This window comes from Uloborus diversus, unplaced genomic scaffold, assembly GCF_026930045.1.
Source record: "Uloborus diversus isolate 005 unplaced genomic scaffold, Udiv.v.3.1 scaffold_12, whole genome shotgun sequence".
In the NCBI taxonomy this organism is placed as follows: domain Eukaryota; kingdom Metazoa; phylum Arthropoda; class Arachnida; order Araneae; family Uloboridae; genus Uloborus; species Uloborus diversus.
The window spans coordinates 10,356,705-10,371,175 of NW_026557876.1; the positions used below are offsets into that span (position 1 = coordinate 10,356,705).

The 14,471-nt window shown below is 33.0% G+C and overlaps 1 protein-coding gene across 1 annotated transcript in view; it reads right to left on the reverse strand.

Annotated features, from left to right (window-relative positions):
* LOC129232462 (speckle-type POZ protein-like) overlaps nucleotides 1-700 on the reverse strand; it is a 36,149-nt gene extending 35,449 nt beyond the window's left edge. The window contains exon 1 of the mRNA XM_054866607.1: nucleotides 640-700. Coding sequence (XP_054722582.1) covers nucleotides 640-700 — 61 coding nt within the window. The remainder of the gene's footprint in view (nucleotides 1-639) is intronic.
* Between the last annotated feature and the right edge of the window lie 13,771 nt (nucleotides 701-14,471).

The window sequence follows — 14,471 nt, forward strand, 5'->3', positions numbered from 1 at the left end:
GAAACGATGTACTGGGTCTGAAGTAAAAACTCGAAGATTTGTGAGAAAATTATCAAAAGTGTTAAAGTTCAACGGCCTAGGGACACGTGTTATTATTGACCGATCGAGTTCAAATTTTGCACACGTTACTTTTTATTATAGTGTCACAAAACTAGGGGGCGTCACTTGTTGAATTCCAAAATTTTTTTTCCCATATAAATAAGGACCACCCTAATATATATATATATATATATATATATATATATATATATATATATATATATATATATATATATATATATATATATATATATATATACTTTAAGTATCACTTGCTGATACAAGAAACCTCAACACACCTGCGTTTTTGATCTCAATAACCTATGAGTCTTCTTACATTCATGAGGGAGTCATGTCTCATTAGAGCTGGGGACATTTCTTTTCGTTCAAACTGTTCAATTAAGAAAACTGGAAAATAAAAATAAAAAATTGGGTCAAGTCTCCCGAATTTCCTCTATTCAATAGTTTAAGAAATTTAACTTATCTCTATCTCTAACATATTGCTGCTATAGTAAAATACGCAATCGCTATTGGCATTTGCCGGAAAGTTAAGAGTTAATCTAGTTAGAAATATTTTTTGCTGTTCTAATGTATACTTACAAGAAGGTTCCTGTTCAAGACTGGCTGTTTCAGCGACATCACCATGAATGGTTGAATTCATGCTTAGTTCACAAAACATTGTCAAAATCCCATCAGGCAGAAGATATTTAGTGACATCCATTCTGTGAAAGTACGCAAATTCCATAGAATCATTTGAATGTTCGTAACAAGTGTTATAATATGAATTAAAATTTTCTGGCGAAGAACACTGATGCACTGATATACTTCTAAACTCTATCCCTTGGCTATCTTTAAATCCAAGTCTGTAGTTATAACTCCGTTTGGTTGCTGTCGAAGTTTCTATCAAGCTCAGACTGATTATGTCTTTTCTTTCACCGTCCCTCTGACTGGGATGAAGTCGCAAACGATAACAAACATTTGAACATTCGAATGGCGAACTTTCGAAATATTCATTCTTACACTTTGTAACGGGTATGTTCTTCAGCTTCCAAGTGAAATAGACACATTCAGTTTCAATACTTGAAGCTTGCTCGTAGTTTTTTCTCATTTTTCGTATGCTAACTTTTATTCAAAAGATTTGCAGTTATTTCATAGCTGTAAGAGCTTTCTTTAATTATCATCAACAGACTGATCACATTTGCATTTTCACTAAAATGATGTTTCTAAAACAAGAATTTTATTCAATAATATGCGTTGAGTTATTCTAGAGATAATGCAATTGCTATCTTCAACAGCTTATCAAACAATTCTTAACACTATTCTTGAAAACACCATCAAGATTTCAGTATTTATGCTTTTTATCAACGATTTATTTTAAGTTTCAATTCAAAATTTTTTAAAACATTTTGAAATGAATATTTTTAAAATACGTTGTTGAAAATATGCCCACCAAAAATCATCAAAAAAAGTGTTGGTTTCTTGCAGCGGGAAATTACACGCTTAGAAGACTTCTATTGAGCTCCCATTAAAAAAATATATATTATCAGCCTATTTATACAACAAAATATTCTGATAAGATACGTTATCACCTGTCTATTGTCAAAAACGGAAACTTATACAGTTCTTCAGATAGCAGAAAGATTGCCCTTGAAAACTTTTTTTTAAACAAAAGATTCATCAAAATAGTTAACCATTTCTACTGCGCAGTAAAAACATTTCCTGTAATTTTACAGTAAAAAGTAGGGGAACATGGGGCAAAGTGAAGTGTTGAAATATTTACTCTGCTTTTAGCTCCATATACCTAGTATTATTATAACTGCATAGTACCATATGTAGTCTATTCTAGTGGGGGAAAAAATACTGTCGAAGGATAAAGCATTTGGTAACACAGGCAACTTTAAAAGCTTCATACTCGTATTGTACTATTGGGTTGTAAGTCAAAAATTATTTTTGTTACCATAAAATGATAAAGTACCTGTTATTAACATTTTAAATATTAATTGAGGCTTCCTAATATTCAATGCAGCAGAAATTTAGTTAATATTGAGCTTATTTGTACATTAAATAAATTGTACAATTAGTCAAGTACATGCGGGGAAAAGTGAAATAGTTTGTTTTATTTACTCACTCAAACATTCAATATAAATCTAAGTTTTAATTTATTAATTAACTCATTTACATTCTTTATTTAATAATTCACCTATATTCATTCATTCACTTATTTTCTTATTCGTTCATTCTTTTACACGCTCTTTTATTTTTCTTCATATATTAATTGATTTATTCATTTTTTGTGTCATTTATCTTTTCATTTATTCATTCAGCCTTTTATTTACTGATTCTTTTGATCAAAAATATGATTTATAATTAAAAAAAATATTTCAATGGAAAAATGTTGTATTTTTCACTTTGCCCCATGGGAAAAAAATTGAAAAATTTCCACCTTTTTTTGAATACTCAAACTTAATGCCAAAAATAAACTACAGTGGTGGACAAAATTATAGACTCAATTTTTTTTTTCTTTTGTTTTGATTACAACATGACTCAGTTTAAATTATTTTTATTGAAGTAAAGATGAATATTTGAAGAAATAGTTCTAAAATTAGTACATCTTATCAATTAAATTAAAAAATTCATAAAATTAGAAAGTTTGCAAATTTAATATTTTATCATTACGTGAAACCTGGACAAAAGTATAAACTCAGAGGTAAAAAATCCAGGATTACGAGAAAGTTTCGTTCCAAAATGTTAATTTAACGCCATAGAATGAATAAATGTTGCCATCAGTGATTGCTAAAAGTTTTGTGTTTGGAAATTAATGATAAACATATAACTGCACCGCTGGACAAAATTATAAACTCATTTTTTTTTTTTTTCATTTTTTCAATCATAATTTAACTCAGTTAAAAACTTTTTGTTCCAATAAAGATAAATAACTGACTAAATACTCCTAAATTCAGTATAACTCATAAACTTTATAAAATAAATAATTTAATTTAAAAAATCTCAGCTTTAATATCTTTATAATACATGAAGCCGGGACAAAAGTATCAACTCAAAAGTAAGAAATTCTGAAGTTTGGTAGAATTTTATTCAAATACGTAATCATTTCATAACCCAAAATGAACCAATGCTGAATAACAAAATTACAAACTTACAATTCTGCATAAACACAATTATAAACTGACAAAATTTTAATTTTTTTTGAATTTAATTAAGTTACATTTGCAATTACTTCAGTAAAACAAACGCATAGATTTAGGAAAATGTAATTTTGATATTAACATGGATAAATTGAAAAAAAAATCAATATTTGAAATGTTTTAAAAATTAACACTGCATTAAATCTAGCCATTAGTGTAAACTACAAACTTTTAAAAACGAATTGGGCCCCCAGTTTTCTGAATTAACTCGAATATGCGGCTGGGCATGTAGATTTCACAAGAGTTTCTAACAGCTGCAGTGGCATATGGTTCCATGCTGAAAGTGTTGCCCTTTTTAATTTCTCTGTGGTTTGGTATTGGTGCCGATCATGATAAACTTTGCGAACCCTGGTCCCCCAAAGATTTTCAATCGGATTAAGATCCGGACTACGAGCTGGCCATTTGATAACTTTGATACCCCAGCGCTTGAACCATTCTTTTGTACTTTTCGCTGTGTGTACACTCGCCTTATCTGGCTGAAATAACCAGTTACCTCCAGGAATCAGATGAGCAAAAGGTAAGAGATGATCTTCCAGTATTAATTGGTAATCTTCAGCGTTCTATCTTCCATTAAGAAATGCCAACCCTGCTTTACCACGCTGAGAGAGTTATTTATCTTTACTCGAACAATTTTTTTTTAACTGAGTTAAATTATGATTGAAAAAAAAGAAAAAAAAAATGAGTTTATAATTTTGTCCAGCGGTGCATTTATATGTTTCTCATAAATTTCCAAAAACAAAACTTTTAGTAATCACTGATGGCAACATTTACTCATTCTATGGCATTAAATTAACATTTTCGAACGAAACTTTTTCGAAATCCTGGATTTTTTACCTTTGAGTTTATACTTTTGTCCAGGTTTCACGTAATAATAAAATATTAAATTTGCAAATTTTCTAATTTTATGAATTTTTTAATTTAACTGATAAGATGTACTAATTTTAGAACTATTTCTTCAACTATTCATCTTTACTTCAATGAAAATAATTTAAACTGAGTCATGTTGTAATTGAAACAAAATAGAAAACATTTGAGTCTATAATTTTGTCCACCACTGTAGTACGTTGTGGCCATTAAGAAACTTTCTTCTATATTTTTCCTTTTTCTGATCCCTCCCCATGCTTGACGAGGAAGCAATATTCCTAACAAAAACAAAATTACACGTGCAAAAACTTGACGACCATCCCAATGTCTGAATTATTTTAAAAACAAAAAAAAAAGCGAAAATTGAAAGTTACTTTAAAAGCCTTACTTGAATTAATTACAAATATTTTATTTATTAACAAACATAAGATGGCAACAGTTAAAAATTTTAAATCATTGAGATAATATTTCCGATCATTTCCATACAATTAAAATCACGAGAAATACGCAGACGACAATCTATTATGATTTATCTTTCTTATTGTTGCATTAATAAAACTTTTTATTCGCAAAAAAAAAAAAAAAAAATCAACACCTCTTGGAGCGATTGGAGTCAAAATTGAACCAAAGCCTGTTTACGTATGGATTCACATATATTCCAAATTTCAACCAGAAGGTAGCATTACTTCTTGAGATAGGGCACTCACAATGGAAAAAAAGAACGGGCGATTGCGCTTCCCCCTTTTTAGCTGTTGACACCAAAATAAAATCAGCTCTTATACCCACTAAGTGCTACTTGTCAAGAAATTTTTGTTTGATTCCGTTCGTTATTTCTTGAGATACAGCAGTCACAATTGACGACAAAAAACGTTCTATAACTCAACCCCCGTTTGAGATATTGACACCAAAATTGAATAAGCACCTGCTCCTGTTAGGGGCAACATATGGACGAAATTTTGTTTGATTCCGCCAGTTACTTCCTGAGGAATAGCAAGCACGCATAACTCAAAAAACGTCCTATTGCTCCACCCCCCTTGGAGGAATTCGCGCCAAAAACCAATGGGCACAAGTTCACATAGGGGCACATATGTGTACCAAATTTCGTTCAATTTCATAAGGTAGTTTTTGCTGTAGAGCGGCCACAAAAAACTGGTCACACACAGACGTGACACACATACATACACACACACATACATACACACACACACACAGACAGAGAGACATTTTCCAAAAATAGTCGAAATGGACTCAGCACACCTCAAAACGTTCGAATCCGTCAAAATTCGAAATTCGAAAATTTGCACGAATCCAATACTTTCTTCTATATATTAGACATAGAATAAAGTAAAAATACTGTTTCAACGCGAGTTTATCATAAAACACTATGTTCTTTCTTTATGTACCGCAATTTTCAAAACAAATTTCTTATTTGTTTATTTCGAAAAAAACTCTGTCACCTGAACCATTTCACTTTGCCCCACATTCCTCTACTAGTATTCAGATTGCCAGTATTTTGTGTTACCGTAAAATAAAAGCAAGAAAATTCTTTGACCAGCAGGGCTATAGAGTCGGAGCGGAAACGACTGTGACATGGATTATTAGTTTGTAATTTTAGTATATTTTAACTGTGGATTTTCTCCACCAGCCGCAATTAACCTAGAAAGGTTCGAGGAAAAATGGCCGACTCTGAAGTCACTTTTGATAAGAAATTATAATTAAAATATTCACCGCTCTCCTCATGAAAAGCCTGATCGTCGTGGAGGCTCAAAACAGCCATTGGTTCCTTTTCCACAAAAAATCTCCAGCTGAAAGAGAAAATTAAAACGAGCTGATGTGTGCATCACATGACTTCCTTTTACTCCAATTTAATGTCATTTCCCCATTATTGGCAATTTTAATATGATTCAATAGTTTACTCTCTAAACATCACCAACAGTGACCAAATTGAAACCAGATTATAAAAAAAAATCACAAAATTTGTCGCCAAGTTGTTGACGAAACTTGGTGACTAAAAGACTGGCGATATATCGCCAAGTGTCCGCCAAATTACAACACCACTTGAGTTTGCATCGAAATTAACCATGATTTCCCCCAAAAAACGGGCAAAAGACCCCCTTTGAAGCATACGAATGCAACCAAAAAGGAAGGTGCACAACTAGACGCAACTAGGAGTCTATGTACCAAATTTCAATTTTCTAGGACATTTCGTTCTTGAGTTATGCGACATACACACGTACATACAGAAGTCACTAAAAAATTTGTTGTAATTAACTCGGGGATCGTCAAAATGGATATTTCGGGTGTCTGTACGTTAATAGGCACATATCCACGTGTAGTCAGGTTGAAAAAAAAAACTCAACATTCATTTGGGGGTGAGCAAAATCGAAATTAAGTCCGATTTTTGGCTGAAAATTTTTTCGCGAATACTTCCTTTTTTTTGTAAAAGGAAGTAAAAAAAGACAAAATCGAGCCACAAAAGAACAAGATTTCCAAAAATGCAGAACACCAGTAAAATTTCTTAATTTTATTTGTTTATGCATATAATTTTAGATCATACAAATTTTATATTTTGTTTTGATGTGTTTACATCAGTTACATATTTTCTTCGAAAGTAAAAAGCACTTGACCGCATTAGGAGACATTTCTCTCCTTTGTCAAATATCATGGATGGATGGGAAACTCTGCCCCTTGAATTTTTAAAGACAGACACAATTGGTCACAAAAGAATTTTCTTTTCTTTGTTATTTTTTTTCACTTCATAACTAACGATTTATTTTCAAAAGGGAGGGGGTATCCCGCAGCTAATCAAAACAAAACTTTCCCAGGTAAGAACACCAGACTAAATTTCCGGACCACTGCACCATTTCAGCTGGGAGTCGAAAACAAGAATTTTTCTTGGAATTCTTTCTGTGTGAGCCGAATCAGTTTATTTTCCTTAAAAAAAATCACTAAATTATATTCACACTAATGCATTTCTAGTAGAAAAAAAAGAGCTGATGTGTGCATCACATGACTTCCATTTACTCCAATTTAATGTCATTTCCCCATTATTGGCAATTTTAATGTGATTCAATTGTTTACTCTCAAAACATCACCAACAGTGGTCAAATTGAAACCAAATTTAAAAAAAAAGAAAAAAAATCGCCAAATTTGTTGCCAAGTTGGCAACAAAACTTGGCGACCAAAAGACTGGCAGTATATCGCCAAGTATCCGACAAACTATAACACAACTTGAGTTTACATCGAAATTAACGATGATTTCCCCCAAAAAGGGGCAAAAGACCCCCTTAGGAACATCTAAATGCACCAAAAGGAAAGGTGCCCAACTAGATCCCACTGGGAGTCTACGTACCAAATTTCAACTTTCTAGGACATACCGTTTTTCAGTTATTCGAGATACATACGCACATACGCACGTACATACTGACGTCACGAGAAAATTCGTTGTAATTAACTCGGGGGTTGTCAAAATGGATATTTCGGGTGTCTGTACGTTCCTAGGCATATATCCACGTGTGATCGTGTCGAAAAATAAAACACGACGTTCATTCGGGGTTGAGAAAAATGGAAATTAAGGCCGACTTTTGAGTGAAAATCTTTTCGCGAATACAATACTTCCTTTTTTGTAAAAGGAAGTAAAAAAGAAACAAAATCCCACTCGGATCCATGAACAGTTGTATCGACCAAAACTTTTACCCGTGCATATTGCACGGTATTCTGACACTCTTGCAAACTGAACTGTCTTACAATTTTTAATACACAGAGAAGAAAATTTAATTTAAATGAAAAAAAAAAGTATATTTAAAGGAAGTCAAGAGAAGAAAATTAAAAAAATACTCAATCCGCATTCCAGTCATTACGGAGCTCTCGTCCTTACACCTCTTGCACGCAGCCACTTGTCCTTCGCTTCTCGAGTCCGGAGCCCACTCTGCGTTCCCATCTTGTTAACCCGGCTCGTCACCTGTCATTTTTTTTAGCCTACTCTCCCAGTTAAAGTCAGAAAAAGAAGAAAAAAGCATGAAAGAAGGCTTAATGCATCTTAAAAATATCGCGAAAAACAAAAAAAAAAGTCAAAAATAAATAAAATAATTAAATAAATATCGAAAAATTAAAAATTGGAAAGTAGGGTATTGACATGGGGAAAAATGCCTGTCGGTCTGTCTGTATGTCCCCCCCCCCCTCCATTCCTCAGGAAGGCCATCAGGACATCTATTCCTCAGGAAGTAACTGGCGGAATCGAACAAAGTTTGGTCCACATGTTGCCATTAACAGGAACAGATGCTGATTCAATTTTGGTGTCAATAGCTCAAACGGGGGTTGAGTTATAGAATGTTTTTTGTCGTCAATTGTGACTGCTGTATCTCAAGAAATAACGAACGGAATCAAACAAAAATTTTTTGACAAGTAGCCCTTAGTGGGTATAAGAGCTGATTTTATTTTGGTGTCAACAGCTAAAAAGGGGGTAGCGCAATCGCCTGTTCTTTTTTTTCCATTGTGAGTGCCCTATCTCAAGAAGTAATGCTACGTTCTGGTTGAAATTTGGAATATATGTGAATCCATATGTAAACAGGCTTCGGTTCAATTTTGACGCCAATCGCTCCAAGAGGTGTTGATTTTTTTTTTTTTTTTTTTTGCGAATAAAAATAGTTTTATTAATGCAACAATAAGAAAGATAAATCGTAACAGATTGTCGTCTGCGTATTTCTCGTGATTTTAATTGTATGGAAATGATCGGAAATATTATCTCAATGATTTAAAATTTTTAACTGTTGCCATCTTATGTTTGTCAACAAATAAAATATTTGTAATTAATTCAAGCAAGGCTTTTAAAATAACTTTCAATTTCCGCTCTTTGCTTTGCTTTTGCAATAATTCAGACATTGGGATGGTCGTCAAGTTTTTGCATGTGTCATTTTGTTTTTGTTGGGAATATTGCTTCCTCGTCAAGCATGGGGAGGGATCAGAAAAAATATATATATATAGAAGAAAGTTTCGTGATGGCCACAACATACTAGTTGTAAAAGGAAGTAGAAATTATAGTCCCCCGCACTGGTCAATCTGGAAATCTTTAAATCGGTTTTCTGCAAAATGCTTAAAAGTGAGATGCGCCCATTCGTCTTTTTAGCGACGATATATAAGTATTAAAAAATACATTTAATGTACACTATTGTGATAGCGCCCAATTAATATTTTTAAATAGGTGTAAAATAAATGTTTGAAGTTCTTTTTAATTGTGTGTGTGTGTGTGTGTGTGTGTGTGAAACTGTAGTAACATAGTTGGTGTTTCAAGCTCAACATAGTGTAAAATGAAGTCTCCAAAAAACTTCTGTTTAAACCCGCAAAACTCGAGAACTACTCGCCCGATTTCACTGAAATTTTTACAGTATCTTTCTTTTAGCACCAGAAAGGTTTGCAGAGCAGTTAGAAAAAAATTCGGCGCATGGTTCTTTTTTTATTCCAATTTAGGTCCAATTTTCACAATAAGTCCCGAATATAAGGGTGAAAATTACGTGCTTGTATTAATGTTACATATCGTTGGAAAAGGTAGAATTTTCCGCGCTCTACGCAATTCGTTTCAATGCTCTAACTTAATTACGGCGGGAGTTATTTGCATTTTTATCTCGAATTTTTTTAGGCTTAGCTGAAATTTAGGCACTACTTTCTTCATTGAATCTATCAATAAAAAGTGAAGAAACTGTCCCACAGTTTTCTTTTTGACAGCATTGGAAAAAGCGACATTTTTTACTCCAGATCTCTCTAAACCTATGGTCGAAAAAATAAGCTTCTATCTCGAAAGGAAAAAAAGTTACATGCATTTTTAAATCAGTTTCAAAAAATCTCAGGTCCATTCAAATTGTTAACCATTTTATTTCACATTTTAATTACTTAAACTTATTTTATTTTGTGTTTCCATGGTTACGCTTTTGAATCCATCTTTCTCGATTTAATTTCTTGAAAGTATTTTAATATCTGTCGTCATTGTTTGGGAGGAAAATTTTGCATGATGTTTTTTTTTTTTTTAAATTTCTTTATTTAAGCCTGATTGTTGAATGCACGTCATTTAACTCAATTTTTATTTTCAAGGTGGACCGGGCAAAGCCGGGTAATGCAGTTAGTAAAAATATAAATTATTTTCAACAACACTTAATGAACTTAAAATACTTTTCCTTTATTAGATTTTCCAAAACCCGGTATTTAACAGAAGTTTTAATGCAGTTCGAAATTTTTACGAAAATAATAAAAATACTTACGCGTCGGAGTTTTCTCACGGCTTTGAAAACACAAATTCTGTCTTCTGATCTAGAAGTTGCAAAGCTGGAATGTTTGGCGCATTGGCGTCTTAAACTTAGTAGATAATTTTTTCAATCAGAGTTACTTATTTACTTTTTTTCTACTACTGTACCTACGTCATGAGAGAACCCCATTCTTTTCTTTCTTCTTTTAACCTTGAACTTGACCGTTGACTCAGACTCAGCTTTGGACGAAGCCAGACACTTCGTCAAGGGACGCAAAATAGAAAAAATAAATAATTAAATAAAAAATAATTGTAATGAAGTTTTTCACTGAATTAAACCCCTACGGAACTCAAGTCAGTTCGCAAAACACTGTCAGAACTTCGTCTAGCAAAATATCTTCGGAATTTTCACGTAAAGCGGCTATTCGCAATTCCAACAAACTATAGGGGGCGCTGCAGCTACTGTCTAATGGCGAATAAAAAAGGTAAAACAAACAAATGCCGTAACTTTTAATTTGTTTTGAAGTTTATTGAATGACAGTCATTTTTCATCGTGTTTGTGGGAAGCTTTTTTTTTTCTATTCTCTTGAAAATACATTACACCACAAACTGTTTGAAGCCTGTAATTTACTCCAAAGAAAACACGTGGAATGGAATGTTTTACCTCTTTCGGTAGTGTTGTTAATCACCGCAAGGTAGCGTATTCCAGCACTGGAGTTGCGAATAGGTAGGAATGCATAATCAGTTGTATTTGAAGTTTCGGCACGTGTATCCATCTTACCACAATTTTTTCTCACCATTTGACGTAAAATTTCCGCCTGCATACGGCGCTTAGGAACTTTATTCCTACTCAGACGCTTAGATATACTGTCTTACCATTGATTACATGGAAAGACTAATATCCGGTTTATAGACGGAAATGGACGTGTCTACATAAAAAGTAGTCGAAAATGGACGTGTCTAGTAGTTTATAGGGGTGTTAGTTGGTTGTCACAGATGTGCACTTTTGCCTCTCTATTATTTACCCTTCGTTTTGTAAAAATGAAAATTTGCTCTCAGCAACATTTTTTAAATCTAAATTCAATCTAATTCTCACGGCAAAAATTGATTTATTTATTCACAACAAAGTTTTGAGCTTACCATTTTGCTTTCATGTTCCTGAACGAAATGAAAATATTTTATTTCCCTTTTGTTGTTTAAATGATAACTATTTTTGTTTTCCCTTATTTCATTTTAGAGAATGCAATAAATGAATAAGGCACTAGTGACATTATAAAACGCGTGCATCAAAATCCCATCGTTTTTTTCCCTTCTCCCCTGCTGGATTCATTCAGATGGAATCGTCTTTACTTGGCAGATTGCCAAATTACATACAATCCGTGGTCAAACAGTAGCTCAAAATACATTTCCGCGTTGACCTTTGAATCCAATAATGTCCCGTTCAAACAGGTCAGATGTTCGATATAAACTCAGTTTTACTCCTTTTTCACCTTGAATGTCTATGAAGGGATATATTCGTAAACACCAGCAAGTATTTGAGCAGTTAAACTGCGAACTTTCAATGAATCCATTCAAGAAAAATGACGAGGGAAAATTCTTCAATTAACAAGTGAATGATGTACTTTGGTTTTGAACAGTTGAAGTCTGTTCGTTGAACTAACACGCTTAGATATATCTCTAAATACTTTTCTGCGTCGATCTTTAAATCCAATTCTGTACCAGATGTCCCTTCAAACAAGTCACCAGCAAGTATTTGAGCAGTTAAACTGCGAACTTTCAATGAATCCATTCAAGAAAAATGACGAGGGAAAATTCTTCAATTTCCAAGTGAATGATGTACTTTGGTTTTGAACAGTTGAAATCTGTTCGTTGAACTAACACGCTTAGATATATCTCTTAAATACTTTTCTGCGTCGATCTTTAAATCCAATTCTGTACCAGATGTCCAGTTCAAACAAGTCAGATATTCGATATAAACTCAGTTTTACACATTTTTCTCCTTGAATGTCTGTGAATAGAGTGTATTCGTAAACACCAGCAAGTATTTAAGCAGTTAAACTGCGAACTTTCAATGAATCCATTCATGAAAAATGACAAGGGAAAATTCTTCAATTAACAAGTGAATGATGTACTTTGGTTTTGAACAGTTGAAGTCTGTTCGTTGAACTAACACGCTTAGATATATCTCTTAAATACTTTTCTGCGTCGATCTTTAAATCCAATTCTGTACCAGATGTCCAGTTCAAACAAGTCAGATATTCGATATAAACTCAGTTTTACTCCTTTTTCACCTTGATGTCTATGAAGGGATATATTCGTAATCACCAGCAAGTATTTGAGCAGTTAAACTGCGAAATTTCAATGAATTCATTCAAGAAAAATGACGAGGGAAAATTCTTCAATTTCCAAGTGAATGATGTACTTTGGTTTTGAACAGTTGAAGTCTGTTCGTTGGCGTCGATCTTTAAATCCAATTCTGTACCAGATGTCCAGTTCAAACAAGTCAGATATTCGATATAAACTCAGTTTTACTCCTTTTTCTCCTTAAATGTCTGTGAATAGGGTGTATTCGTAAACACCAGCAAGTATTTGAGCAGTTAAACTGCGAACTTTCAATGAATCCATTCATGAAAAATGACAAGGGAAAATTCTTCAATTTCCAAGTGAATGATGTACTTTGGTTTTGAACAGTTGAAGTCTGTTCGTTGAACTAACATGCTTAGATATATCTCTAAATACTTTTCTGCGTCGATCTTTAAATCCAATTCTGTACCAGATGTTCCGTTCAAACAAGTCACCAGCAAGTATTTGAGCAGTTAAACTGCGAACTTTCAATGATTCCACTCATGAAAAATGACAAGGGAAAATTCTTCAGTAACAAGTGAATGATGTACTTTGGTTTTGAACAGTTGAAATCTGTTCGTTGAACTAACACGCTTAGATATATCTCTAAATACTTTTCTGCGTCGATCTTTAAATCCAATTCTGTACCAGATGTCCCGTTCAAACAAGTCACCAGCAAGTATTTGAGCAGTTAAACTGCGAACTTTCAATGAATCCATTCAAGAAAAATGACGAGGGAAAATTCTTCAATTTCCAAGTGAATGGTGTACTTCGGTTTTGAACAGTTGAAGTCTGTTCGTTGAACTAACACGCTTAGATATATCTCTAAATACTTTTCTGCGTCGATCCTTAAATCCAATTCTGTACCAGATGTCCAGTTCAAACAAGTCAGATATTCGATATAAACTCAGTTTTACTCCTTTTTCACCTTGATGTCTATGAAGGGATATATTCGTAATCACCAGCAAGTATTTGAGCAGTTAAACTGCGAAATTTCAATGATTCCACTCATGAAAAATGACAAGGGAAAATTCTTCAATTAACAAGTGAATGATGTACTTTGGTTTTGAACAGTTGAAGTCTGTTCGTTGAACTAACACGCTTAGATATATCTCTAAATACTTTTCTGCGTCGATCTTTAAATCCAATTCTGTACCAGATGTCCCGTTCAAACAAGTCACCAGCAAGTATTTGAGCAGTTAAACTGCGAAATTTCAATGATTCCACTCATGAAAAATGACAAGGGAAAATTCTTCAATTAACAAGTGAATGATGTATTTTGATTTTGAACGGTAGAAGTCTGTTCGTAGTTCCGAATCATGTCTTAAGAATTTCAGATGTATGCAAACCAAACTTTCCAAAAATTTCAAAAGTAGTTTTATTTTTGTCAACAAGATATCTCTGTAATATTCATTAATAGAATAATCACATTTCCTACTCAGTAAAATGTCGATTTTTAATCAAAAGGGTTCATTTCAATACCACTCCTCCTTCACCAATGAACTCTTTATAAAAATATCCGCGCTCAATTTCAATTACCTATAGTATTATAAAATTTGGTAAATTACTTTGGTTAATTAATTACTTTCAAAACTTGCATTGAAAATATACCTATCAGAAGTGCATGATTAACTGTTTTCTGTTCTTAGCAAACTCCTGTTCCTATAAATCACAGTACAATTTGTATCGAAACATTCTCACGTCAAATAGAATGCTGTGTTATCAGTTAAGTTACCGCTTACTTTTTCTTAAGGGAGAATACTTATCTGTTTTTATCACATGCAAAG